Consider the following 26,941-nt stretch of genomic DNA (forward strand, 5'->3'; position numbering starts at 1 on the left):
AAACAAACAAAAAAAAGCTTTGGGGCAAGTACTTCCAAAAGGTCCCTGGCATAACACACCTCTGAAAAGCATCTGCACAAATAGGCGTCTACCACCCCACACAGTCATCACTAAAACCTGTGGAGCTTCTCTGCCAGCTGATTCCAAGGGCATCCAACACATATGGCATGATCTAACACATAGTAGTGAATCACTTCTGATCCTGGAACTCCACAGAGAAAATACACATTTCTTATTTACATTCGCTTCTCATTTTTTATTCTATTTCTCGCATGGTCTTCAAATACAGTTTTACAGGTCTTTTTTTTTTTTCTGCTACAGATACTCTGTTGATCTAAAAACAGATTAATGAAAGTGGCATTCCAATTTCAATGAAAATTCATAGCCATGAAAGATATGTCAACAGATCACTTTACAATCCTAGAACGATGGTACCGGCCTGACTTTCCACAGGCTTGTACAGTTAACTCCTATAATAACAAAGCCATAGGAAGAGAAAATGTGGCAACTCCTCAAAAGCCAAGAAATAAGGCCACAAGCATCCTATGCTGTAACGTTATACATCCAGATAAAATAAGATGACTCCGGTATCCATGAAGAAACAAAACTCTCCCACCTGATAAACCAAGGTTATCAGCTACTCAACATGCACTCAAAGCTGTATAAAAACTAGTGGCATTCAGCTCTGATTTACATGAAATCCCATAGCACAACCCCGTACCTCTCTAAAAATGAAATGAACTTGTGATTCAACTTAAATACTTCACTACCGTTACTGAAAAAAAAAGTGTTCACATTCTGCAAAGGAAAAGAACCAACATCCTGCACGTGACTGCCAAACACAGCATCTCCTTACAGCACAGACATTACTGCAGTCTTTATGCTGTCCATCAGACATTACCTGACTCCTGTGTAGCTACAAGTTGTAAAAAAACCCCAAACTTCGCTTTGCTCACTGCTAAGAAAAAGCAAACACCAAAAAAAAAAAAAGACCCAACCTCCCCCCCCCCAAAAAAACCCCAAACCCAACAACCCACCACCTTCAGGAAAATTAAAAAGGAAGAAAAAGAGAGCTGATGGCAGAAGGTGAAAGAAGCAAAGTGCTGCAAGGTGTGTACCATTGGCCAATGACACATCTGGGACACTGGGACTTCTGCAAAGTATCAATTTCATAAATGATGCAACTACCTCATCACTACCAGATCCCACACCATGTTGATTTCATTCCATCGCCAAACATGTCTATCCTGGGTAAAAACATTAAACTCCTGGAACAGTTAAAAGCAGGTAACCATTTAAATAATGTGTAAAAATGTGCTAATCGTGGCATCTCTTATAGAAAAGTTATTTCATACAAATGCGTAGGACTTGAAGACCCTGATTTAATCAAACTAGCACAAACAGGCTTTGAAACATGGAAACTTGTTCCAAGGACAAATCTCAGCCATGGGCCAGCTCTCTCCCTTCTCACCGTCTTCCATTCATAATCCCACGTGAATGTTACCAGAATTAAGGGGTTTGGCAGACCACCCTGTGAATTGCTGTTTTAGTCCCAGGAAAATGACAATAACCTCAAACAGCGACAAAAGTGGTCTGAAGGAAGGATCATTTGGGACACTCTCTTCTCACACAAGATGGTTCAGTTTCTAGCCCTGGATATGAGGCACAATAAGAAAGGTCAGTGCTGAGGACAGATTTGTTCTCCACTGTGGTTTTAGGTTATTCGAAAGTGCCATCTTGGACCTAGACCATTTCACTTTTCCAAAGAAAAAGCTACAAAACTGGTAAACAAAAAGTTAGTCAGCATACGGCTAAGTTTATATACACTGAAATTTACACCTTTGTCATTAAGTGACTTCTGCCACAGACCACTGCACATTTGTCCCTAACCACGCACAAAGCTTGAACCAATGGTCCTTAGAAGTGACGACGACTCATTGCTTTATCAACAAGCATAAAGATAGTAAAAAATAGAACTGCAGCTACTTATCTTTAAATTTGCTGATTGACACAAGCAATCCCTCCCATTTCTGCAACTTCCAGTTGCACATCCTGCTATGACACAGAAAAAAACCTGCGTCTTTAGAGATACTTCTACCAGAGACCACTTTACTGTTGACATGTGAATGCAGAGAAGCGTCATCAACCACAGCGCCGACTAAGAGGGATTCCTCTGAGAAGCTATAGCCCATGCAAGATTCCTTGGCACTTCACACAGGACCAGGAGCGGATAAGGTTTCTCTGTGTTAAAAAGTGTTTTCAGCAGCATTATCCACTTCCAGCAAAGTAGTCTGAACGTGTGATGGGTGATTTTCACATAGCCCCTTTTACCAAGCTGGCTTATTGCTGGCTTTGTGCAGCTAGACCATAAGAAGGTCCCACCACTACCTGCCCAGCTGTTCAGGGACCACAGTACTGGAACAGTTCACTGTCAGGAACTTCACAGGCTTCTTCCAAGGATAACAACATCCTTTGGAAATCCTTCCATTTTAGCAATTTCAAAACAACCCAGCTTGCTGTAAAATTCCAGGATTCTTTTATCATCTGGTCTTACTTCACAAAAAGCCCCACGGGAGCCTGAGGGAGGAAGAAGGCAAAAAAACACCGTAGAAGAGGAGTTACTGACTGTAAAAAGCACAGACATCAAGTAGTACTAGATTCCCACCTTTTCTAACATTTAAACCCAACTCAGTACAGAGCACAATATCCAACAGAGCAGATTTATGGCAACATAGCTGACCATCCCCTAAAGGGACTGCAAAATGCAGGTGTCTTGTCAGTCTGAACAAACCCTCTGCACACCTTTCATTTCACATGAAAGCATCCCCAAACTCTGACGCTGGCTCAGAAAACAGCACTAGGTGATGACACCAGATCATGCAAACCAACTGTGAACCTCAGGTGTGCAGTGAGGCAGACAGCCAAGTACTTCCCCATGCTGAAGGCTCTGGTAATTACCTGCTATCGCACACTGCTGTACGCAAGGAAGAGCATCATTACCAGTGCCGGCAGGGGAAGCATAAACATTTGTGCGTTGTTCAAGATGTAAAAATGTGTGCGTTCACTGCCAAACTGCTCCCTCACTTCTTCCCATTTTCCAATTTGCAGGATAATGGCTAAAGTGAAAAGCTACCTTTTACCAAAGGCAACAGCAGAAGGCAGCTGTTTGAAAACTTTTATGATTATTTACCTAGATCCAGAGTGCCAACTATGGCAGGAGTTGAGTATCTCTGGTTGACATACAAACACAGTATGTAAATGTAACCACCCTGAGTCTGCCTTGCATCCTAGAATGAATATGTAGTCAGGAAAATTAGTTCTGAGTGCAAGAAGCATACCATTAGCCTTTAGAGAAGAGAGCAGGCAGGCCATCATACTTTTGGCCACACTTGGATCTGTCACTTTTTTGTGGATATCAATCTTTATCAATGATGGGAAGTTGGCAAGGAACGATTCAGGCAATACCTCTTGCTCTTCATGGAAGCTTAGCATTATTTTCTGGAAAGAATATGAGAAACACACAATTATTACCCAGATTTTAATTTTCACTCATTTTTGTTACCTGAGGCTGCTTTGCTTGCCAAGTATACTTCCACATCAACATGCTTTTCAACTAGACCTCTAATGGACACTTCGCTTCTTACCTGCTGAATTGCTCTCTGCACTCTAGATAAAAAGGCAGACTACAGAAGCTTCATAGACTGTGAAAGGAGGAATGCAAGCTTCCTTGTATAGTTTCTCAGCAACCAACACTTCAAGTGAGAAAAGCCATAAGGTAACCCATAGCCAACAGTCTGTGTAGAGACATTCATTTTCTCTGCATTTTACATGAGCTAGTTTTAGCTGTGTCCTAACCTTCCACGCATAATCTTTAGCTCACAGCACCTTGAAAACATCTAACGTCCATACGATTATCTTAGACTACCTGCACTATAGAAGGCAAATTTGTCTCTAGGTTGAAATAAGCCATGTTGATGATTAAAGGATGTTGCTCATCACCAAAGACTATTGCAATTACCCAGGAAGGCCTTTGGGACTGTGGCACCAGATAGTAACTATGCAATTCATGGGAATGGGACAATCAAGTGAGGTAAGAGAGAAGCAGACAAAGCCAAATCTGAAGTATACTCAAGTTATTCCATTTGAGTATACTGAATTATAAAACCTTTAGAAAGTAAACTAGCCACATGACTTCCTTTCTTGGATAAGTGAAAATCACTACTATAACAACCCAAATTAGGACTCCATCTCACAAGGAACCATAATATGAGCATACCTTTTTTTTTTAAGTTTAAACACAACCCCTTCAAATCTGCCATCTCCCAAACTCTTGTAGGGAGAGTTTCTGTTCAAAGTTACCACTTTAAACTTGTTAAGCTAGTTCAGGTTCAGAGGCCCACCTGCTTCTCTGTTTTTTTTTTTAAACCACAGCTGTACCAGGCACAATCCCATAGAACTGCTCAAAGCTAACCGTGCTGGCTTCAAGCACCAAGGCAAAGATGGTATCCATTTCTTCCAGCCACAGAAATAAAATAGGTTATCAAGCAATAAGGTACAGGGATGGCTAAGGAACAGTTAGAAAGGTGACACATTCATCTTTTGTGATCAGTAATAACTGATCTCAGGAAAAGCAGATAGCAGATAAACTTCCCTGGCAGGAACCTAGCCAAAACTGCAAAACAAGCTCACGACATAAGTCAGAGGACTGAATTTCTCTTTTGTGAAACAAAAAATTGTATTTATCCCATAAAATTTGGGGTTCAAAACGCATTTAAGTAAACTAAAGAACAAGTGGACTGTACTAGAAGTCAACGTGAATCAAATTATCTAAAAAGTACAGAAAAGCTTTCCAAAACAAAATACTATCTGGAGGTAAGAAGTCTGTAAAAGATGCCAAAATAATCCTATTCTGTGAGAAAGTTTTCCCCTATACAATCTTCATTGATTTTCACTGCTTCTAAGCAACTACTAACTATGGTCTACATTCTTTTATAGTGTCAAAAGGCTAAGTGGATAAAATTGCACAGCATCCATCTCGAGCAAACTACAAACTGCTCTGCACTCCCAGAAACATCCTCCTCAAGCCTGTAGCCTCCAGAAATAGACTTCTTCTGTCACAGTGTATGAATAACACAAATCCTGGGGCAATGTGCCAATAAAGTTCAAACTTCCCAATGGAAGTTCTATTTATCGGCATAAAATACTTCCTGTTGTCTCCAAAGTTTGGCTTTAAACTTCTGGAAATCAAGGTTCGCTCTCACTGTAGCTACTACAGCTGTGCCCTGTTTAGTTTCTGGTATCTTTATACTCATCAGGTTTGCTTCAAAGCCTGAATGTACATCTACAGCTTAAACTACAACACTGTGCAAATGTAAAACAACGAAGTCCTAAAACCTACAGAAGGCAGAATTGGCTCCACTTCAGTGGTGGTAGCGGAGCTACAAGGATTCTTTATAATCACACCTACCACAGAATACTAGCGTTTGCTACAAGTTTTACTTTTCCTTCTTCCCAAACATACAACACCTTTTCTCCAACCAACATTCATTTAAGTAGAGGCCATTTTCACAACAGGGTGACAAACAGTTAACTCCTTTCTCAGGAAGATAAGCTTTGCTTTTGGGAAGGCCTGTGCTCTCAAAGCTACCACCTCCTTTAAAAGTCGTAGTCAAATAAAGCAAAGGGACACTGACAAGTATGCCATCCTGGCCCTGCCCTCACCAGCTGGTGATTCCCTTGGGAGGCCCACTAGTCCACACCAGCCTTTGTATTCAGACAGCTTGAGAATACTCCCTGGAAAGTATTCTTTCCCTCCTGAGAGGCAAAAGGCCAAGAAGTGGTGGTTTTGGGCCTGCCTCTACTACAGCTTTGTCCACACCTCCTTCCACATGCAGATGCAGATCAGCAGCTCTGTGTATTAAGCACATTTCCTTCCTTGACACAAATACATCAACTAGAAATTCTTCTAGCCAGTCAGTTTACTGACATATTTTTTGGTAAATCATTCAAAAAATAGTTCTAGATACTGATTTTTAGCACTTGAAAATAAGATGTAATTTTACACCATTTACAGCTGGCACACTCCACAGATAGCTCATAGATTTTAACATCAAACCGAAGTGCTCTTCAGTTTGTTTTCTGTACTTAAACTGATGTGACTACCAAGGGTTTAGCTTACCTGTGGCACAGGGAAACTACTCTCTCGTTTTGAAGGAGAAGAAAGCAGAAAAACACTCCTTTATTTTCAAAACGGAATTTTCTCCAGATCAAGGTGGCTTACACTTACTGCATTTATTACCTTCTAGCTGTATTACACCCTGCAACTGTAATTAACCACTAGTGAATAGTCTTAATGTCACTTTCTAAGATGACTGATATGTTCATCAACAACTTCAGAAAGGTATGAAAACTGAATTACATGGAAGTTCAAGATACAAAAGGAAAACAAAAATCTGCTTCAAAAAGAAAGGGTTGAGCATACAGTTCTGGTCCCATGGGTTATACCAACCTCTGCCTCAGATAGCTCCTTGTCACTATTTGGTTTAGTGTATTTTTCTTGCATGAAAGGGATCCAAGACATTTTGCATTTTTTAATGAAAGGAGTCACATCAACTGTTCCCAGAGCATAGCCACATATGCCATCCTCATCTTCTAAGACAAAGCAGTAATCCAGGCTGAGAGTGAGCAGACCTCCTACTAACCTGCAGAAAGAAGTGTCCAAGTTAACTCAAAAGGTCACTTTTAAGAAGTTTGCCTTAAAAAAAACCCCAACCTAAACCTCAAACTTCATCTCAATTGTCATTACCTGCACAAACTTTTTTTAAACATAAGAAATCTATAGCACATATTTCAGAAAGGGGAAAAAAACTCCAACTATCAAATGAGCTGGCTGGGAGATTAATCCCCCAAAGAAAAAAAAAATAATTATCTGAAGAACTACATTAAGTTGTAAAAAACACCCCAGAGCATAACTCCAGTCCAAGGACACTCAAAGACTCTGAAACAGGATATAGCTTTTGTAATACACAGGTGTGACAGTTTGAGGCATCCTAGGTCCCCCTTAAACAAAACCATAGGGGCAGAGGCCCATCCCAGGGGGATGGACCAGATCATCCTAGGATATAACAACATTGTCATTCTATTCCTTTTCTAGTATAGTAGCTTAAAAGATAGTGCCTGACTTGATCTACCTTCTCTTCCCTGCCTTTCTTGCTTCCCCTTCTCTGAGCAGCACGTGCTCTTATCTTATGGTTCGTGGGGCAGTTGGTGGGCAGGGAGTTGAGCCTCTGAGGCCTTGTAGGCCCAGCTGGGTGGCAGAAGAGTGGTTCTGGCCTACTCTTAGGCTAACTGTGGGTGGAAGGGATGGAGGATTCTAGGCCAGGTTGGGTCAAGTGAGTCTTGTACTTATTCTACCTGATTGCCTTTTGTATATATGCTCTTGTAAACAGAATTTCTCTTTAAAACTTCCAATCAGTATTATTATTCTCACTCCTGAAAAGGGGTAAGTGTTGGAGAGATTCTTGCTAGCAGAGGACACAAAATGATAAACATGAGCAACCCGTGCTGGGAGTGTCCTTGAGTCCATCTTGGGAGTTAAGATACCAGGCTCTGGGTAGCACCCCCCACATGCAGCTGCAGGGGGTGGAGTGCCAGCTGCATGTGGGCAGAGTGAGCCAGCCCCAGAGGCTGACCCTCAGATTGTTAAGGTATATTACCCTATCCATGCCTTAAATGCAACCCTGTAGCCTCTATATGTAATCCATCTTGGTGGAGCACACCTCTTGCAAGAAAGCATATAGCTCATTGTACACGGAAATAAAGTCAGACTATGACCATCTAACCATACTGGTGAACAAAGAGTCATTGTGCTCCACTGGCAGGTAAGAGTCGATTCTGTTCTCCAGAACCAGGTTGGGATTTTTTAACAGCTCATAGTAAGTGACCAGAGCATAAACCAAGACATAACTGTTAATGGTATCTTTAAGAAACCAAAGTCCTAATTTCCTGAGGCCTGCAGAGGTTAGATTTTCATATTGTTTTTAAAATCAAATGCTCTTTCCATTCTTTACACACATAAATACATTTCTAAAAGTTCAAATTAAATAGTGTCAAGACTTTATCCTTCACAACCACTTCTGTAGGCCACGCATTTCTCATACATACTTGTCCCCGATTAAATCTGGTAAGCTATGGAAGGGTTGATCAGCTCCATCCGCATACATTTCTCTGCAGATCTTATATACAGATGCCTAAGAAGAGAGATTATGTCATCAGTCATGTCTGAAGCATTTTAGAGAGATTTTATTAACAGTTCCACTGTGAAGTAGTACTGACAGACATTTAAGTTACACTGAACACGAGTACTCATCTATGCCAAAGGATCTATCTTTCCCTCCCTCTCTGAAAATAACTCCTAAAAAGGAACTCTTAAACTTTATTTTTAAGCTGAATGTTTGGGAAGGAAAGCCTATAGGTACACCTCCTCCACAACATAACAGCACAAGACTTATTCTGAGAGCTTTCAAAAACTTGAGGAAGTTCAATACAATGTTTAAAGTAAAACAGTGTGAAGCCAGACACACCTCCACTTCCAAACTAAAAGACCTCTGCTGAATCTCTTTAGAGAGTAAACTCACATCAGTGAGACTTTAAGAAGCTTTACACTTTTCAATGAAAAGACTTTGCATCTGACAAGTCTCCAGTCTCCTTTCACACAGAAAAAAAAGGGAACTCCTCTTCGTAGGGGAGTTCCATTGCCCACAAAGGAACAACCCTTAGGTACAGTCCTGCAGTAAGGTATGAAAAATGCTGCTTTACTGCCCACCAAGAAGAGCACTGAACATAGCCTGAAACTAGCTGGTAAAGGATACATCCTGTCTGCCTGACTAGCTTCAAAGCCAGCATTCTTTCGAGCTGCTGCAAACTCAGCCTAAATGCTCCTATTTCAAAGGAAACATTTAATCTCATTGTAGCTGCAAGTACAAAGTTAATGCTACATTTGTTGCTTAAATTGCATCCATAAAGAGTATTAACTGCTGGTTGATACATCAGTTTTAAGCATTCTTGCTAAGCTAATGGGAAGAAAATAACACTAGGAATCTGTTCAAGGGGAAAAAATGGAGAAAAAAATCTCTCATCAATAAAGATTAAAAACAAAAATTCCTGGCTTCCAAGTATCAAACACTCTAAAGCAGGTTTGTCAACAATCCTTTCAAAACCAGGCCAAAAATTTACAACTGTAGTTAAACCAGTGAGAGTGGCTGAAGTATCATCACATTTTACAGCGTTATTTTGAGAGAAATTATCTACCTTCTCCCATATAGCTCTGAGATTGCCCCAGCACTTACTGAGTGAACAGGTACACACCCCTCCAGGGTTAAGCCATTCCCTGTGCTCCCATTGCAAAAATTCATCTTCCAGCAGCAATCAACTTCAACTTGCCTTTCAGAAACAGGGAAGGGACTTAGATTTGAAAAGGTGGTGGCATGGGAGACTGAGAATTAAGATTTGGGTGTGCCCGTACTGCTGCACAGCATGTTGCTGAATCATAGGCGAGTCACTTAAGCTCAGTTCTCCTGTGAGACTGCTGCGGTTTTGCTTTGTGCAAGACACTGGGACACTCACTTGGTTAGGGGATGAAGTAGCTTAGCACTAACTAGTGTTGCCACAAAAGGACATGCATCACTAATGTGCTAGTTTGAAGCAAGCTGGAATGTTTTGGTAAAAAAACTTGATAACAGGCAGTGGAATGAAAACATGGTGTCTCCTTCTCTCACAGTTACACTGAGAACTCTGGGAAGAAGAAAGACTTTTTCTCCATTTTTGTTTCTCACTCTTGCTTTTGCCTTAGACCGAGACACATCTTTCTAACATCACTGCTTCTTACCCTCTTGGTTGCACCTTTATTCCTTTCTCAGGATTGGGGTAAGGTTGAGAGGGCCGGGGGGAGGGGTTGGGGTGGTTTGAAAGCCCCTCCTGGGGACTCAGGTTTCTGGGAGGGGAGCTGTGCTTTTGTATTGTTTATCTTTTGTATATTTCTGTATATAATTGTATATAACTGTATATATTGTAAATAGCTGCTTGTAAATTCTGCTAGCTGTAAATAAATTGCTTCATCTATATTCCCAGGGTCCGTCTGAGTTAGCTGGGTACCTAGAAGTGTGGGGGGGCGGGTAAGAGCCCAAACCATCACAACTAACCACAGCAGTGACAAGCATCAAAAGCAGTTACCTCATCTTTGGGAAAGTAGGGTCGTATGGTGTACACTTTGGAAGTGGGTGTTAACGGAGGTGGTTGAAAAAAGAGGTCATTTGCTCCATCAATAGGCAGTAAACGCTGTGAAAACAAAATACTCAATATGACTGCATGAACAGCAAAACCCGTTGCTCTTGGGTGTGCACTGCAGACTCCCAAATTAACATTTGCTACTTGCAGGCACCCCAGAAGGAGGTGGGGTTGTAATGCTTTACAAATGCAAAGACCTTATTTGAATAGAAAAATATCCAATTGGTGTTTTAAAATATGCAACTGAAACAGCACATTAAGAGTCTGAAAATCTTATCTGCTTAAAAATACTTTTTACCAATCATAGCTACACTGTCTCTGTATAAGAACATAGAATGTCAGGAGGAAAGGTTTGGTCTGAAGAGGGTTAACTGGCCAGAGGAGACGCTTTATCCCAAAAGCAATGCGCTGATTCAATTTGCTGCGCGCAGAGAGCACCTGTGAGGGGGGAAAAAAGTACAGCGCCTGAAAATCCATGAACAAATTTGAACATGGCACAAACAGTGGTTTGAGAGCGTTCGCCAATCGATTTTTTGTTTGCAACAAAGCACGTTACAGCTCCATTTAAGAGAGGAACAAAAAAAAATTTGGATGGTGACCTCCTTTGCTCATGGAATTCCCATTGGCAGACAAGCATGCGCGCATTGTGCAATTGCGGGCGCAGGTAAAAATGCTGTGCGACCTGCAAAGAAACCACGTGAAATGTACAACTAAAGCCGCTGCGCTTCGCATGCGCGTGGGACAGTCAGCATCTCCTTGAGAAATTACTGTAGAAAGGGGAGGAAAATTATTTTAAAACAAGCTGTAAGGCTAGTGGGCTTTGGACCAGAAAGCCTTCGGCAGACCAATCCTTCCAGACCTCTGATGTGCAACAAAGGTTTCTCATAAAACAAAGAAAATGTCATTCAGTTGTGAAGTCATATTGATACCTGGAACTCTCCTGCTAGACCACCTCTAAAGGCCCAGGGTTCTTGGTCTCCACTTAAGAACTGTGCTGAAGATTGACTACGACACCCTGTTGAGATCAGATCCAAGCGGAGAATGTTACGAGAAGGGGGATTTCCTGGGTGTCTAACATGTCCAAAAAGCTAGCACACACTTGTGGAAAAAGCTCTCTAACTGAGCTAGAATCCAGGGCTTGGGGGGAGGCTGTAATAATGTATGATTATTTATAAAGATGATGTGCTTGCACACTAATTGCAGTATTCCAAATCCTTTACTGCCTGTAACAGGCTAATCCAAGTGAGGTGATTCTGCTAACACCCCTCGTTCCAGATTAGAAGGCACACGAATGGTGCCAGGTATGATAATGTAAAAGCTTCCCAAACATTTTATGTTTTTTTTGAGGGGTATTTTGTGGCAGAAGCATCCATTTCACCTCTGAAAAGGTGACATCTTGGCTCAATAGCTACTATAATAAATTTTATATCAAACAAATGCCATTATCACAGCCCCTTGAAAAAAAAAATGGACCCTTCTGAAGTCACATTTTAGTAATGATTGTTTCTAATCTTGTCAGAAAACTAGGGCTGGCAACATGTGCAAACACTATGGAACAGTTCAGGCAGCCAGAAGAGTTTTAAGAAACAGTATTCATGCAATAACCTACACAGATTTACATAATCCAGGCCATACTTTAACAAGGCTGCCAGCACATTAAAAACCTCAGTAGTGCTCCCCAGAATTAACTCAAAATTTAGCAAGCACATCCTGCTGGCCACGGATAATAGCAGATTTGCTTTTTAGCATCTTTAGCATCAGGGTCTCTGCTGATCAACCAGCCACAGCAGGCCCATCAAAGTGCTCAGCTTTAGTTTACATTTGCTGTAGGGAAGAAACTTCCATTAGCTGTCTGATTTTTAATGCAGTTCCGCAAGAAAGGCATCGTGGCCTTCACCAGCTAACATAAATGACAGCTTTGGAGAAAAAAAATCAAAACAACAAAAAAAATAAAAACAAAGAACATAGTATCTGGAGTGGAGATTACTATCACCTGCCCAGTTTTCTGACAAGATGAGCAGCGCAAATACTCTTTTCCTTTTGTGGACAGCAATCTACCTCCTGTTCAAGTAACAGTCTCAGATCAGTACAGACAGGTATGTTGTGCTAGTCAGAGAGTCCCAAAGTGTGCCAAGTTTGACAACGATGAGAATTCAGGAATATATGTTCAACAATAACTTCCCTAAGGAAGGTGCATTTTGGAAACAATCCAAGCATTGCAATTTGAATTTGGTCTACTCCCACATTTTAGAATTCTTACATTAAAATCTCCTTCACGAGGAGATTCAGTCAACAACTTGGAAGACATTATCTGTCTGTCCTTTGAGACTACAACTTAACTAGCACTTCCAATTATTAAAGAGCTGTGTGAATGAAGAGCTGTATAAATGAAAAACATAGTTAATGCCTTAGTCGCTGCGCAAATGTGACTTCAGTTCATGCCTTTTGCACACCTACTCTATCTGAGCTGCCTCACAGACAAAACCTTTCCATTTAAATTAATTAATGACGACGCGCTGCGAACATCTGGCGCTGTCCATCCAATAGCAGTAGAAACTTGTGCTGAAGATTCTCCCATCTGTACACAATGGGGAAGAAGACAATAGAAGTCATTAGTAATCCATAGTACTGTACAGCCACACTACTTTAAGGGACTGAATGCTAGCTGGACTTGGGAGGAGAGGCAAAAAAAGTGAATGTTCAGTGGACCATTGAGCACACCGTTGTGAAAAATGTTTTGTTTGGATTTGTAATGTACTTAGCTTTATATAATGATGTATTTTATCATAGACCTTTGCTTAATAGGTATTTACACTCATGACAAAATGCAGGCTGAAGATAAAAGCATCTCCTCTCACAGAAGCACTGTTAGCACAAGAATATCAAACTGTATTGCAAAAACTCTGAAGACTGTTTTTTCAACTATCTATATCTAACACCACTATCAGTACTGGAATAGAAAAATGACAAAGTTAACAGAATATTGACAAAGTTGGCTTCTACCGTGAACTATTCCAAATATTTGATGTATTTAAAGACTTGAACCCAAATCTACAGGGACACTGAAAACTGAAGACAACTTCAGCTGATTTCAGTGTGTAGTTTCAGAATTCTGAAATGCTGTGTTAAGTTTGGCCCTCAACATTTAGGGATGACAGGAATCACTGTTCTCTTTATAGAGTTCTGGCCTAGAGTTTTAAACAAATTACGTTACCAAAAAGAGAGCATTCTTTCTAGCTAAAGGTCAACATACATCAAGGACAGTAAACTTGTGGGAGTTGTGTACATTGGTCTTAAAAATGCACAAACTAAGGCATTTAAATAGCACCAGACAGAGATGTTAACATATTACAGGCAATCTTTCCTCTCTGTACTTTGCAGCAGCAGCTTTAAAAGCTCTTCTCTATCAACCACACACATAGTGACAATGTGTTTAACAAGCACAAAACATTAGGAAAAGCTGCTGAACATGGATTGACTTGATGACTTAACAGGTCTTTTCCATCCCTGATTAAACCTGCCAGTGTTTAATATGAGTATTATTTAAAGACAATCCAAACACTAGGACTAGACCAAGGCTGTGTAATGGTTCACCACTGTGAGATTTGTGACAGCTACAAAAAGTGTGATGTGAGACCACCAGCTTTGCTGCCTGCTGTGTATATCAAGCAAGACCACAGCATAATCCTTACAGTTGGACTGAAACCTGAAAGTGAAATAAGGTCACTTGAATCACCCAGGCCATGCTGGTGCTATCTGCCAACTTAGGATCCCCCACAAAATCTTTCAGGAAGGAAAAAAAAAAATCATCACCGCCAAAAAAACAAAGCAAACAAAAAAAAACCCTCAGCCAAACCAAAAATGCCACAATTAAAAACAAACACCTACAAAAAAAATCCTGAACAAACTCAGTACCAAAAACCATTTCAAGATCAATTTAAGTCTCAGACTAAATCTGTCTAGAGAGCTCTACAATTTTCACCCACGACCAAAATTAGATAGATAAATAATATTTTTTTTTTTAAACTCAGCAATTTGGAAAGTGTTTAAAGGAAATATTTTGCACCAGAATAGCCTTATGCTAAAGCTCGCATGCGCAGAGGGCTGGGAGGATCGGCTTCCTCTTGGCCAGGCCCATTGAAAGGTCGCTTCTGCAACTGTTCTGTTGAAGACAGCAATGTTACAGGGACAGAGCAAGCAGCAGATGGCTGATGTGGTCACACTTTGTAGTGTCATTTCCAATCATACACCAGGGTATCTAAGGAATTACATGGTATAGTCCAGTGTGCATTCAGTCAAGAGTAAGTTAAAAATCAACACTTACGTGTCAGATGAGATTCAAGTTTCATTAGCCCAAGAAGAAAATCAAAGGTCTCCAACTTTAAGCATCCAGCAGACTTCACTTACAATACCAAAGCAAATTCAGAGCAAGCACTGCTTCAAGTAGCAAGACAGGAAAACCTTTAAAAGAGGGTCAAACCAGACCCTATGTCCAAGAAAACACATCTGCCTAATACTCTTCTTTCCCCGTGGGCTAATTCAAAACAAACCAAATGCACTATCTGGGGTTATAATGGCTCCCAATGCACCTACCTAACCACTGTACAAAAGATTTCACCATTGACATAATACTCTTGATATCCCAGACGTAGGAGTACATGTCATACAGGATTGTCCTGTTGGCACAGTTGGAGAGGCGAGTGAACATCCCCATCACCAAGCTGCACATCTCTTCAAACTTGGCTGCTCGGTTGCGCCATTCTTCTATCTATGGATGGAGGCAAGAGATCCACAGAATCAAACACGGCCTTCTAGGCAGGAGGGGTACACGACATACAGACAGACACTACACAGGTCATCGCTTCATTTTACCAGCACGGACCACGCCACACATGACTCATGGATAGTCTCTAAAGGCTTTTAGAAGTGAGGCTGGTACAAAGAATCAGTGGTCAAATGCAGACATCACAATGCCTTCACAACTAAATGGCATCACAATGCTTAAGACAGCAGATTTTGCTGAAGGAAAAGAACATTACTGTGACCTGTGATTAGCTATAAACCTTCAAGTACTAGCAAGCAGAACACATTTGTTACAGACAACAAAGGAGAGAAAGAAGATTCACACTCACTTTTTCAGCATCCTTTCCTTTGCAATTAACACTGACAACACTGCTATTTGCTCTGAGCCACTGGAATTCTCTCAGCATCTGTGCACCTTTGGGCCCATGTTCATAAGGAAGGTAAAACAAGTCAGCAAGAAGCTGCAAGTCCTCTAAAGTCACTGGTTCTACTGTGTAGAGAGGCTTTTCGTTTGGCCCTGGCACAAACTGTTCTTTGTTAATTTGCTCATCAGTCTGCATAGGGGCAATGTCACTACCAGAGTCTTCCTGCATGGACATCTCTGGGGACTTCGATTCAGCTATGCTCTCCTTATCAGTATCCATTGGCTTTAACTCCTCTGCCATCTTGGCTTCAGCAATATCTGTCAGTATCTGATTAGCATTCTTGTCTGTGTCATCTTGTTTCTCCACCACCATGTCCATTGGCTCCTCATCGGGTTGTTTCTTCTCCTCCTCCTTTACCAAGGTTGGCGACTCGCTGCTCAGTGCTGCCCCCTGACTCATGATGGGTTCCTGGTAAACTGTGGTGACCACAGTTGCTGCATTTAAAGAGGAAGGTGCCACCAGAGGCCCAACATCCCCTACAGTAGTTTTAGCACCACTGTGGGCCACTTGCCTACCTGAGAATAAGAAAAAAACAAGTTTAGAGTTTTCAGTACCTGCCAAATAACATTCAAATCAGTCACTTCTGCATATCATGGATTATTCTGTTGCCACAATATCAGATCAGTCACCCTTCCTCTTGAGAAAAACAGATGTTACCTCAGATCCCAAGCTCATATTGCTACAAGAAAGGCGTACAATGCTGGAAGGAATCCAGCTGATTTCTGGAGACAAATCCAAAAAGAATAAAGCCATTTTCCAAGAACTGGAAGAACATAGACTTTTCTGGGTCAGTACTAACACTTTCAAAACCTGTCTAATCTTCTTATTCTCTCAGGTTCCATGAAACTCTAGAAGCAGCTGGGACTAGCAAGATTCAGACTCTCCTGTCTTCTATCAGAAGTGCCAAAGGATCATATGTCAAAGTTGCTTCTGATCAGCTAAGGCATTTTAGGCACACTGCAGAATGTCAGGCATTTGTCTCTCTTTTCTAAGGCTTCCTCAATTAATAAGGTAGAGAACACTTCCAAATGAAAAGTATATAATTTGTCAAGATCTGAAAAATAGTTTGAATGCCAATGCATGTACTGAGCATTCAACCCCATTCTCCTATCAACCTCAGAACAATACCCATCAGACTCACTGCTGTATTGCTGAGGTACTCCAAATTCCTGCAGCCATTCTGTTAAGGCCAACTTCAAGGCCATTTGTGGGCTGTAGAGAACATCGGTTTCAATATCTTCGTCACTGCCTTCATTTTCCAACTTAATCTGGATAGAAACTGTGCTGTCTTCAGTATCAGCTACAGAGACAATTAAAAAAAAGTTATCATACAAGTTTCATTTAAAACTTAGAAAAAAAAAATGTCATGTTAGACAAGACATGCAAAACCTAATAGTGTTACTTCAAAGGAAAAGGCATCACATCCTCATTATACAGAATGGAAAACTACGGTCACCAATGTAAACATAGAAACAGCTTGCAGAAACTAGACACTGTGCCCATTCAGCTTCTCGTTTTGCAATGAAATCAAATCCATGGACACCTGTCAAATTTGGCCATTAAAACTGCTTGCTGAGAGTGCTTTTTATATGATAGATGCCTCTGAAAAGCAAGAAATTCTCTCAATGTGTGCTACAAGCAATTCCCAGGAAGTCAATAAAACAATCTAGATGTTCATTATCTTTCAGATTAACTGCCACTTATTTATGACACAGAAAATGCCTGGTGATCTTAAGAAGTGTTGTTAAGAAAAGGCTACAATCATAAAAAATTATCAGTATGACTCAAGTGGCTTAGTGAAGATCCCGACCAGCGTTATGCATACTTACTCATCACCACATCTTTTCTCACTCCATTCATGTTAGACTTGTACCAGGTTGCAAGTGTGTGAATAGCAACATAATTGGCTTCAAATTCACAGTTTGGGTTGGTCAGAACTCCCTTTAGCCGGGGGATGAGCTCAGTTGACCGACCTTTGTAAGGCCCAAGAAAAAGCCTCTTCTGATCATAATCATTAGCATGAATGTTATCCCAGATAACTGGTGCTCTCCTGATGATCTTAGAAACTTCTTCAATGGACTCTACTGGTATGTCTTTGGATACAACTTTTGGACCTAAGAGGGAAACAGATGGTTTTGCATATACTTTGAGAGTCAATCCCCCAAGCAGTTGGACAGTTTTACTAAATGCTTATGAGAAATAATTTTTAATGCCAACAGTGATCAAAAACCAACCATGACAAAATAAACCAACCATACAAAAACCCCAAACATAAACAAAACTAATAAAAACCCAAAACAATTAAGCAACAAACCCAAATACCCACCCACCCCCAAAAAAAGCCCAAAAAACAACCAACCAAACAAAATAATTCCAAACCAAACAATGTTTACCTGTCCATAACACCTCAATACCAGGGAGCAGCTTTTCTCCTACAGTCCGTAAATAAGGTGACTGGGCTACATTTGGGTAACAGAAAGTTCCACAGTATTCTGCATAGGAAAAAGAACATCACTGTCAGTAGAAGGATGCACATCTGGGACAACATACCCAACTGTCCCACAAACACATTGAGAGAACACTACCACTTGAAAAGAGAAACATCCATAAACCTAACCAAGAAAGGCCTAAAAGTCTGAAGTACAAACAAAAGAGCATCAGGAATGATACTTAAAGATCAGAAAGGAAAGGTGGAGAATTTATTTTAAATTGTTCAACTGTCAAAAATTAGGAAGAAAATAAAGGGCATAAATAGAAGGGCAGGCTACAGCAGACAATAAACATAAAAGCTAGAAACTGCAAAATTGATTATGAAGAGCAAATGTCTAAATATATTAACAATACAACATATGCTTCTTTAAAGTTACTAAAGGTCTTCAAGAGAACCAAACTGTTCTGGTGTAAGAGGGTAAACAAATGATGATAACATTACAATCCACACCCCTGAACACCAAGATTCTCTCTCTCTTGCAATACCCTTACCAGTATTAAAGGAAATTTGCAATAAAAAAACAACAAAAAAACCAATTAAATTTAAAACAAAAACAAAAAAAAAACCAAACCAAAGCCCAAATAACACCAAAACAAAAAAGCAACAACTACACCCAAGTGGAAGTCATCTTATTCCTTCATAAAGCAAGCAACTCTATGCCTAGTAGAAGTTGGTAATCTTATTAAAAACAGGTGCCAATGACCAAAGCAAGCACAGAATGTGCTGTACCTCTGTTACTTCTAAGAAAGCAACAATTAGCTAGATTAAGAAGCAAAAATATTTTTGTATAAGTCAAACAGAAGTCTTCCTTTAACTTGAGTTCAAACTTCTTGAAGCTTTTTGTCACGGTGCCTTCGTTGTTTGGCATTAAGCCCTTCAGAGATAGGCAGATTTGGCAAAAAGTTCAGCATATACCTGAATTATTTGAATCTGTACTTACAACATAGTTTCTTCAAACAAACCCAACATACTCCTTAAAGCAGTGATTAAATACTAAACAAGGTTTTCAACCAGTAAGACAACAGTCCTCCTCCTTGAAAGCTGAGCTAAATGATTCATCTCATTTTACCTGTAGGACAGAAAAGGAATGTGTCTGGTTCTCCCAGATACTGGTAAATTTCATTTGTGATTGAGACTTGAGCATGAGCAAAGGAACTGAAAACTTCTTTGTCTGCTGCACACATGTTGTGATCAATATCATCAAACAGCAGTGCAAAAGATCTGCAGCCAAACTGGGAAACCTAATACAAGAGACAAAACGTTTGAACTTTAAAATTATTTAAATTCCATTTTTAAAATTGAACTACAGAATTTTTAAAACGAAATGCTACCAAAATAGGGGAGACAAGGTACAGGAGAGAAGACAGACTTTGGTTATCTATTCACAATTAATGCCTGTCTCTGACCCACTGTTCTGCTGCTCTCAAAGATTAGACCTAGGAAGACCTGCAATCTGTTACAGTTTTAGTAACCTGAAGCTGTGCTTACTGGACAGACAGCTGCAAAAAGCTAACTCTGTAATAGCTGTTGGACAATGAAAGGGTCACTTGGGTGAACAAAGGAGATGTGCGTGTCAGGTTTGCCTCCAAAGGTGTTAATTGGTGATAAGAATTCCTGCTTTAGACATACACGTTGTTTTAAAGGCCCTCAAATACTTAGAATGCAAGCATTCAGGAACAGCCTTCAGAATCCAATACAAGATGGACACTCTTTTTTAAAGATTGGATGGTCGTTTGCCACACTGGCAACACAACCTGAACACATCCACTGGAATTGTTCAGAGGTATCCAGACTAACACCAGTGCTTTTGAAAACACTCACGAAGCCAGTGAAAAGCTGAAAGTGTGTTCAGGGTGCTCAAGTTTTCAAATTAAGTAGCACTGCTGTTGTGGTGAGCTTGTGTCACACTCACCTGATCCAGTTTGCGTTTCAATGTGGATACCTCTTTGGGATTGGAGAAAGTGATGTCAAGTCCAGGAGAGATTGCATAGATGAATTCTATTTCATGTTCTCGTGCAGCTGATATTAGAGTCATTAGTTGCTCTGGAAATAAAATTCAAGTATTTCAGAAGAACTCAACAATTGAAAAGAAATAAATCTCAGGCATCACTGTAAGTAAATTATAAAATGCAGATGCCTCTGCTGCTACAAACACAGTTAAGATAATTTGCTGGATTTTCTTGAAACGAACACAAAGAGCACCAAATCACTTGGAAGAGTGCTCAGAAATTATTCTTTCTCATATATCACAGCTGTCCCTGTATTGCTTATTTCCATTTTAAAATGTTTTAACTGTTTAAAAAAATATCCTCATTTCAGCATTGTGAGAGAAATATGGATGGAGTTTTTCAGTATGCACATCAACAGTTCTAGACTTATATTTTGCACTTCTATCAGACATACTAAGAGACAATTCAACATAGTAATATGCTGCATGACACTCATTCGAATACTATTCACATGACTGAAGATCAGGGCATGTGAAATAACAGCTTTTTCTAACATCACTGTGCAGAAGTACTTGCTTTAAGAAATAAACAATAAATTTAATCTTCCATAAAGAAAATTATTTTTAGAATATTTAACAATATTCACTCTTACTAGCAATTAGCTTGCAGTACCCCTTAGATTGTATTTCTGCAGTGACTCAAACTGGCCTCCAAGAAGGGTTATTTAATTTCAAGTGAGTGTTTCTCCTCAGCCAAGGAAAACTATAGTCTCCACAGGCTAAGAAAACACTGTAGATCACATACATGCCAGAGGTAGACAAAAAGCTTCAGACCAGCTTAAAACAGGTCTTTTATGTTCTGCTAAATAGTCAGAAGCTGCTTTTCTGGTACTCTCTTTGCCAAGACAATCAATTACACAAAAGGACATGCCTAGATGTTCAAGAGAGATGAAGAATTCTAAGCAATCTTTCTCTATGTCATGTGTTAGATCCAGACAGGTCTAAGACCAGAGTCTGTCCATCTGGGACACCACAGGAAAAAGTGCATCTTGTAAGACAAAGCCTTCAAAAAGTAGTTTTAGAAATCATCTGTGGAGCTGCCGTTTGAAGTAGTAAATCTATGCTTTGTATTGAAGCTCCACTAAATACATCTGCAGGGTATTAAGAACAGACCTCCAGTCACCTCTGGAAATGGCTACAGTGATTAGACACACACAAGCATATGTAGCAATGACCAATTCATCCAAGTGTCTATTTAAAGAAATCACAGATGAGAAACAGAGGCAATTACCCGCTTCCTCCACAGAGTACATTTCTCGCCAGAACATCCTGTGCTTGTAGTCATCCTTTGGAGCATACAGGTATGTATTTAGTCCCCACTTCTGAAGTCTATAAGGACAGAGGAAAAAAGCTTTCATTAGGAGAGTAGTTTACAAATTCAGAAATTTTACATTTGGCTTGACCTAATTCCAATTCCCCCCCTTGTTTTCACTGTTTTTTTCTTCATTAAACATTGTGGTTTACTATTTAGTCACAGTAGCTTTACACACAATTGGTATTAGACAAATTTGGTTTAAGCAAGATGGAAAAGTAAACATGAGCCCCGGAGTACAGTGATATTGGGCAAAAAGCTGCTCTAATTAGAACAGCAATTCTTATCAGGCTTAAGTGGAAGATTATTATTATACTGTAATGGAACGTGCTGCAGTAAGAGGAAGCATGACTTGCCTTCTAAACAGTTCTTTCCTTTGCTCCATAACCCAAGGTCTTCCATAAAATCCTACAGGAAATAAGATTAAGGTTAGCCAGTTAGATGTTAGATTGTGTCTGCTGCACAAAACACTATATTACAGCCCACCATGTTCCTCCTCTTCTGTAATATTTATCAAAAAGCTTCCTAAAAATCAGGAAAAAAAAACATCTCTAGTTAGAATTAGAAAAGTGTAACAACCTAAACTGATCTAAATTTAAAACTTCTCTTTTCTTATGATCTAAGGTCTTGTAATTTTGGCCACTGAAGCAATTAATTTTCAGAATCCAAACTGCCTCCCCAAGCATATGTCCTTGACCAGTCGAGTCAGCATTATTACATCAAACTGAACAGTCACGACCTAATTAAACTATCACACTGCAAAGTAGATTTGATTTTAATGTGAGCACTGAAGACACCTGAAAATATTTACCAGCTCAGAAATGCTTAACCAGTGGTACAGATTTGAATTGTAACCACATAGAGTATATAAATGCATACTGAGGTAGATGATGTGCAATTAAAAAAAAAATTGCATGTGAGTCAACAAAATGCTCAGCATTTCATTCCTGTTAATCAACTTAATAGGCTCCTTGTCAAAATCAAGGTGCAACTTGGTACCTTACAATTCCCACACATCTGCAAGTCTTCCAATAATCATATAAAAGCATCTACACAAGTGATTCTAAGATAGTGTGTGTTCAAAGTCATTAAATACCATGGAAATCGTAACTGCTTCTGGTTTTAAATCTAATCCTTCCTTTCTAGAAACATAATACTTTAAAAAGCACTCTCAATGCACTCTTAGTCAAGCAAACTCACTTAGACCTATACGCAAACAGTTCGACCACAAGTGGGCACTTCAAAACAAAGCTTCAGCTTGGCAGTCCGTGGAAGGATCAGGGACTAAAATAACACTGAAATTTAATAAGCTCTTACTTTCAAACAGCACAGCCACTGAGTGGTGAATGATGCTTCTGATACACAAAGCTCACAAGTCCCCCCAGAACACCAGTTCAAAGGGTACACAATACCTTCATTTTCAGAGCTATTCACCACTGTAAATCTGCAAATATTTGGTCTCACGGAGCTCAAACCCCACTCTCTTACAACCTTCCAAAACTCAAAAACTGATGCAACTGAAGCATCAACCATTTTCTATACACGAACAAGCATTTCAATTACCTGTTAAGTGAACAATACTCTTTTAGGAAGCTTAAAACAGGCTTAAGTTTTAAAAATCAGTCTCTCAAACAGTGAGCTTGGACTGACACCACAAAGTGGTACAGCTACTCTTCACAAATGGCAAAAGCAACAAACTGAAGACAGTTAAATAGAGAAACAAATAAAAGCAGCTGGCAAGGCATGAAAGCCTCCAAGTTTATTTCACCCAGAACAAATGGCTCACTTGCACTAGTTTCTTAATTCTGACTAATGCTGCCCCGAGGAAGCTCAACGATCTACAAAAGGAATTAAATAGTATGATGTGTAATGAATACACCCACATCTAATCTTGCAGAACACTTCTGCTTTACCTGCACTACTGTTTCAAACCTACTAGCCTAAAGCAGAGCAGAGGCCTACTATAAAAAAAAAAAAATCAGATAACAAAGACTAATTGAAGAAGACTGAAGAGAACATACTAATCTGAAGTGATAGTTTTCCATCTGTCAGCACATTTCTTAGATTATTAATGTCACCAGCTGATGACAATTCTTGAATCTCTCTGTCCAATCAAAATCAACCCTGTTTTATATTATTCTGTCAAGGCTGTGTTTCAGGTTAATACAGTCAACATGCAATTACCTCACCCCGTATTTTGCATCACTAAAACTCAGGCTATTTGGGAGGCAGAGCACCAAAGTATTGCATTTAGTTATTTTAGCTATCAGTCCCTAAACCAGTGAATTTGATATGTCATAAGCTCTTCACAGTCTCAGAATGTACCGTCAGTATTTTGCCAATTCCCTTTTACGGAAGATCCAAACTCTTCATCTCATTGCTTTAATTTCACCATATCTCTAGTCTGTGTTAGTGCACTATGTTTAAGTACACTTCTGAAGTTAACCTGTTTTTCCTCTTACCCCTGTAATTCTCTTGAGTCACTAGAGACCCAGTACTGCAGAGGTTTTCATTGGTTTGCTTGGTCTAGGTTTTTTTTCGTTTGGTTTGGCTATTTTTAAACGCTCCCATATTACATTTTCCCTGTAGACACATTAATGGACTGGTACCTCCTAACTGCTTCCCTGGGCAGAGACCATTCTCTTGCTTGGTTTTATGCACAGTACAGTCAATAACACCTGCACCAAAATATATGCAGAGGAGATCAGTAATGTAACTAAGATGGCAAGAAAACTGATCATGGTATACGCAGTGGTTCTGATAAACCCAGGCCTGGTGATCCATGACACAGGAAAACACGTTGTCACAATCTGTGTTTCTGTTCACTGTTATCTATGTGCAAAACCTTTAATTTAGCATCTATCTTAACAGGATTAAGGTTATTAATAAAGCAAAGACATCTCTCTCCACATGGACCATATTTAAGCATTAGTAAGTGCTATAAAAATAAAAGCATTAAGTAGGCCTGGTGTACTAGTGACGCTTGCAGGAGCAAACTAGGTTTTTTTTTAAGCTATAAACAAAAGGCATTCTGCAAGCATTCTGCCTGTTTCACTCTCCATACCATCTGTTATTCATTTCTGCACTCCTACTTCAGGTTCTTCATAGGTACACAAATAGTAGCAGTCCACAGGAATTAAGAACAATTCCAAGTCAACTATTACGTTAAGAAAGCACTTTTCTTGCTGGCTTTCAAGCATCTACCCTAACTTATCTTGTCAAAAATGGATATGAATTCTGTAGTTAGAAATGCAAAAAAGTTAGCTTCATTTTGCATCTTCTGCCACAATTCAAATGCTCCAATGCAGCAACTATGCCATAAAAAAACAGAAAAGGACTGTACTACTTCACAGTTACTACGTTAAGAGAGAACTCTTTGGAGAGCAGGGAGCATTTAATATTAATTCCACAACAGATGTCTATGGAATCACCTATCCCCTACCCAAGAAACTTAATCTATGCCTCCGGCGTGCAGCAAGAGCACGCAGAACTGGGATAACCGCACATTAGCTCTTCTCTCTCCTACCTCCTCCTTCAGAAGCGTAGTAGCATGCCAGCCACAGCACGCCTCAGTCTCCATTAGGAATCATCGGCCCGCCGGGGGTGCCAGGCCTGCCGTCACCCCGGCGAACAGCTGCCATCAAAGGGCATTAGTGAACAGCTTCCAGCTCAAGTCCCGGGAGCAGCCGCCCCGCCCGGGAGCAGCAGCTCTTCCCCGCCCTCTCTAGCGGAATGAGCCCCGGCCAAGCATCGCGCAGCGCCCTGCTGGCTGAGCGATCTCCTCTGGGAGTCGCAGCGGGTCTGGGCAGGAGACAGAGAGAAGCAGGACCTGTGGGTCCACTGCTCACCCGCCGATACAGACCCTCCTTATGTATCTCCATCCCCATCCTCCCACATGCTCTGTCTCCCAGGAATATCAGACGCCTCCTCCGACAGCTCTTACCTTCTACAACGCCGCAGAGGAAGCGGCGGGAGCCCAGCGCGGTCTCCGTCTCGGTGTCGGTTTCCTCGCCTCCCGGGATCGGCCCCGCAGCGGCGCCCGGTGGCTCCAAGGGAGCACCGGGCACTCCGGCCGGGTTGGGGCTACCTTGGGCCTCCTCCAGCGCCGCCTGCCCCTCCTTCTGCACCATCCTGCCGCCGGCCGCCAGGACCCCCGCTCGCTGGGCTGGGCCGAGCCGAGCCAACCTGATTCTTTCCGTTCTTCTCTCCACAAACCCTTTGTCTCCGCCGCTCCGGGTTGCCGCTGCCTCTTGTTTACGGGGCCCTGCGCCTGCGCGGGGAACCGGCCCCAACCAGTCCGCACCGCTCTGCCCGCAGCCGCCCCGGTTCTGAAATGCGCACAGGAACCGCAGTGGAGAGAGGCAGGGGAAGCTTCTACCTCGGCAGAAAGAAACGACGCAGGGCCTCGCGTCCCTAACGCCCCTTCCAAGCCCCGCAGTCGGCACCGCGCCACTCGAGCGGGAACAAGGGACTGGGGAGAGGCAGCTACCTCAGGGAGCGGGCGGGCGAGCGGGCGGGACAGCGCCTGCGCGGGACGCGGAAGGGGGCGCACTGCGCCTGCGCGGGAGGCCGGATGGGGGAGGGGCGAAGCCGCGGCTGCGCAGGGCGCCTGCGCGCACACACATATAGCTGCCTAGAGCGCATGCGCCAGGGGCCCCGCGGCCGGGGGCAGGCGGCAGCAGGGCTCTGCGCAGGTGCGGAGTGTGGCGGCGCGCATGAGCCTTGCGCTTTGTGTAGGGAAGCGGTGCCGAGGTGGGTGGGTGAGTGGGATAGTGAGTGTTTACCTCTGCTGTGCGCAGGCGTCGTGCCGGACAGCGCCGCCGCGCTTGCGCAGGAACCGGGAGACGCTGCAGCGCCTGGGGCCGCCGTTGGGTTGTGACCTACTTCTGGCCGAGCCTGCCCGCAAGCTAAGTAGGGTTTGCCGGGGCTGTGACGGGAACGAGAGACTGATCGTTGAGTCCCTAATGCAGGGTGGGATGCAAGGGGAAAAGCCCCCACAGCTGCTCCCTTCTTCCTAGCAAAGCCCGGCGGGTGGCCCGCTTGCAGCTGTGGCTGTGCGTGGAACGGGCTAGGAGGGGTCTGACGGATAGGCCTCCAAGCTACGATCGTCTTAGTAAACTTGAGAACGGCCTGAGGTCAGCCAGCATCTCTTCAGAGAGAAGCTCCAGCTGCATGAGAGGATGTGGGGCTAGGAGCTACGGGACCCGACAACACAAAGTTGGAGATCACAGTGCTGAGAAGATCTCGTATGAGGCTGTGTAGAGGTGGGTGAGGTAATCCTTTCAGCCCACCTAGCACTGGGCAAGCCGTGGCAGGTACCAGCCTGTGAGAAAACAGCAAAAACCTGCTGAAAATCCCAGTTGGTGAGGCATGGCTGGAGAAAGCCTGCAGACGTCATGGTAGCCACCTCATATTTCAGCCCAAACTGAGTGAGGTGAATGGACACTCCGATTAAAAACGTCCCCTGCCGATTTGGACACTGTTCAGCCCTACCCAGCTCCAGGCTTATTTCCATGACGGTATTTTGACATGAGTAGAAACCCTAGATGGCTCCATTTCTGAATCCATCTATTACCCATTCTCAGGAAGCTGCAACAAACACCCTGGCCAAGGAGTAT

At 41.7% G+C, this 26,941-nt stretch overlaps 1 protein-coding gene across 1 annotated transcript; it reads right to left on the bottom strand.

Annotated features, from left to right (window-relative positions):
• Positions 1 to 228: 228 nt before the first annotated feature.
• Positions 229 to 25,865, bottom strand: OGA (O-GlcNAcase). Its single transcript, XM_064144538.1, has 16 exons — positions 25,267 to 25,865; positions 21,680 to 21,731; positions 21,243 to 21,340; positions 19,916 to 20,046; positions 19,073 to 19,244; positions 17,906 to 18,004; positions 17,342 to 17,626; positions 16,654 to 16,812; positions 15,417 to 16,027; positions 14,878 to 15,052; positions 11,214 to 11,299; positions 10,231 to 10,335; positions 8,164 to 8,249; positions 6,509 to 6,701; positions 3,339 to 3,498; positions 229 to 2,577 (listed from the first exon to the last, which is right to left on the bottom strand). The coding sequence occupies exons 1-16, from the start codon at positions 25,451 to 25,453 to the stop codon at positions 2,441 to 2,443; spliced, it is 2,736 nt and encodes a 911-aa protein (XP_064000608.1). The 5' UTR covers positions 25,454 to 25,865; the 3' UTR covers positions 229 to 2,440.
• Between the last annotated feature and the right edge of the window lie 1,076 nt (positions 25,866 to 26,941).

Source organism: Pogoniulus pusillus, chromosome 6 (assembly GCF_015220805.1).
Source record: "Pogoniulus pusillus isolate bPogPus1 chromosome 6, bPogPus1.pri, whole genome shotgun sequence".
In the NCBI taxonomy this organism is placed as follows: Eukaryota; Metazoa; Chordata; class Aves; order Piciformes; family Lybiidae; genus Pogoniulus; species Pogoniulus pusillus.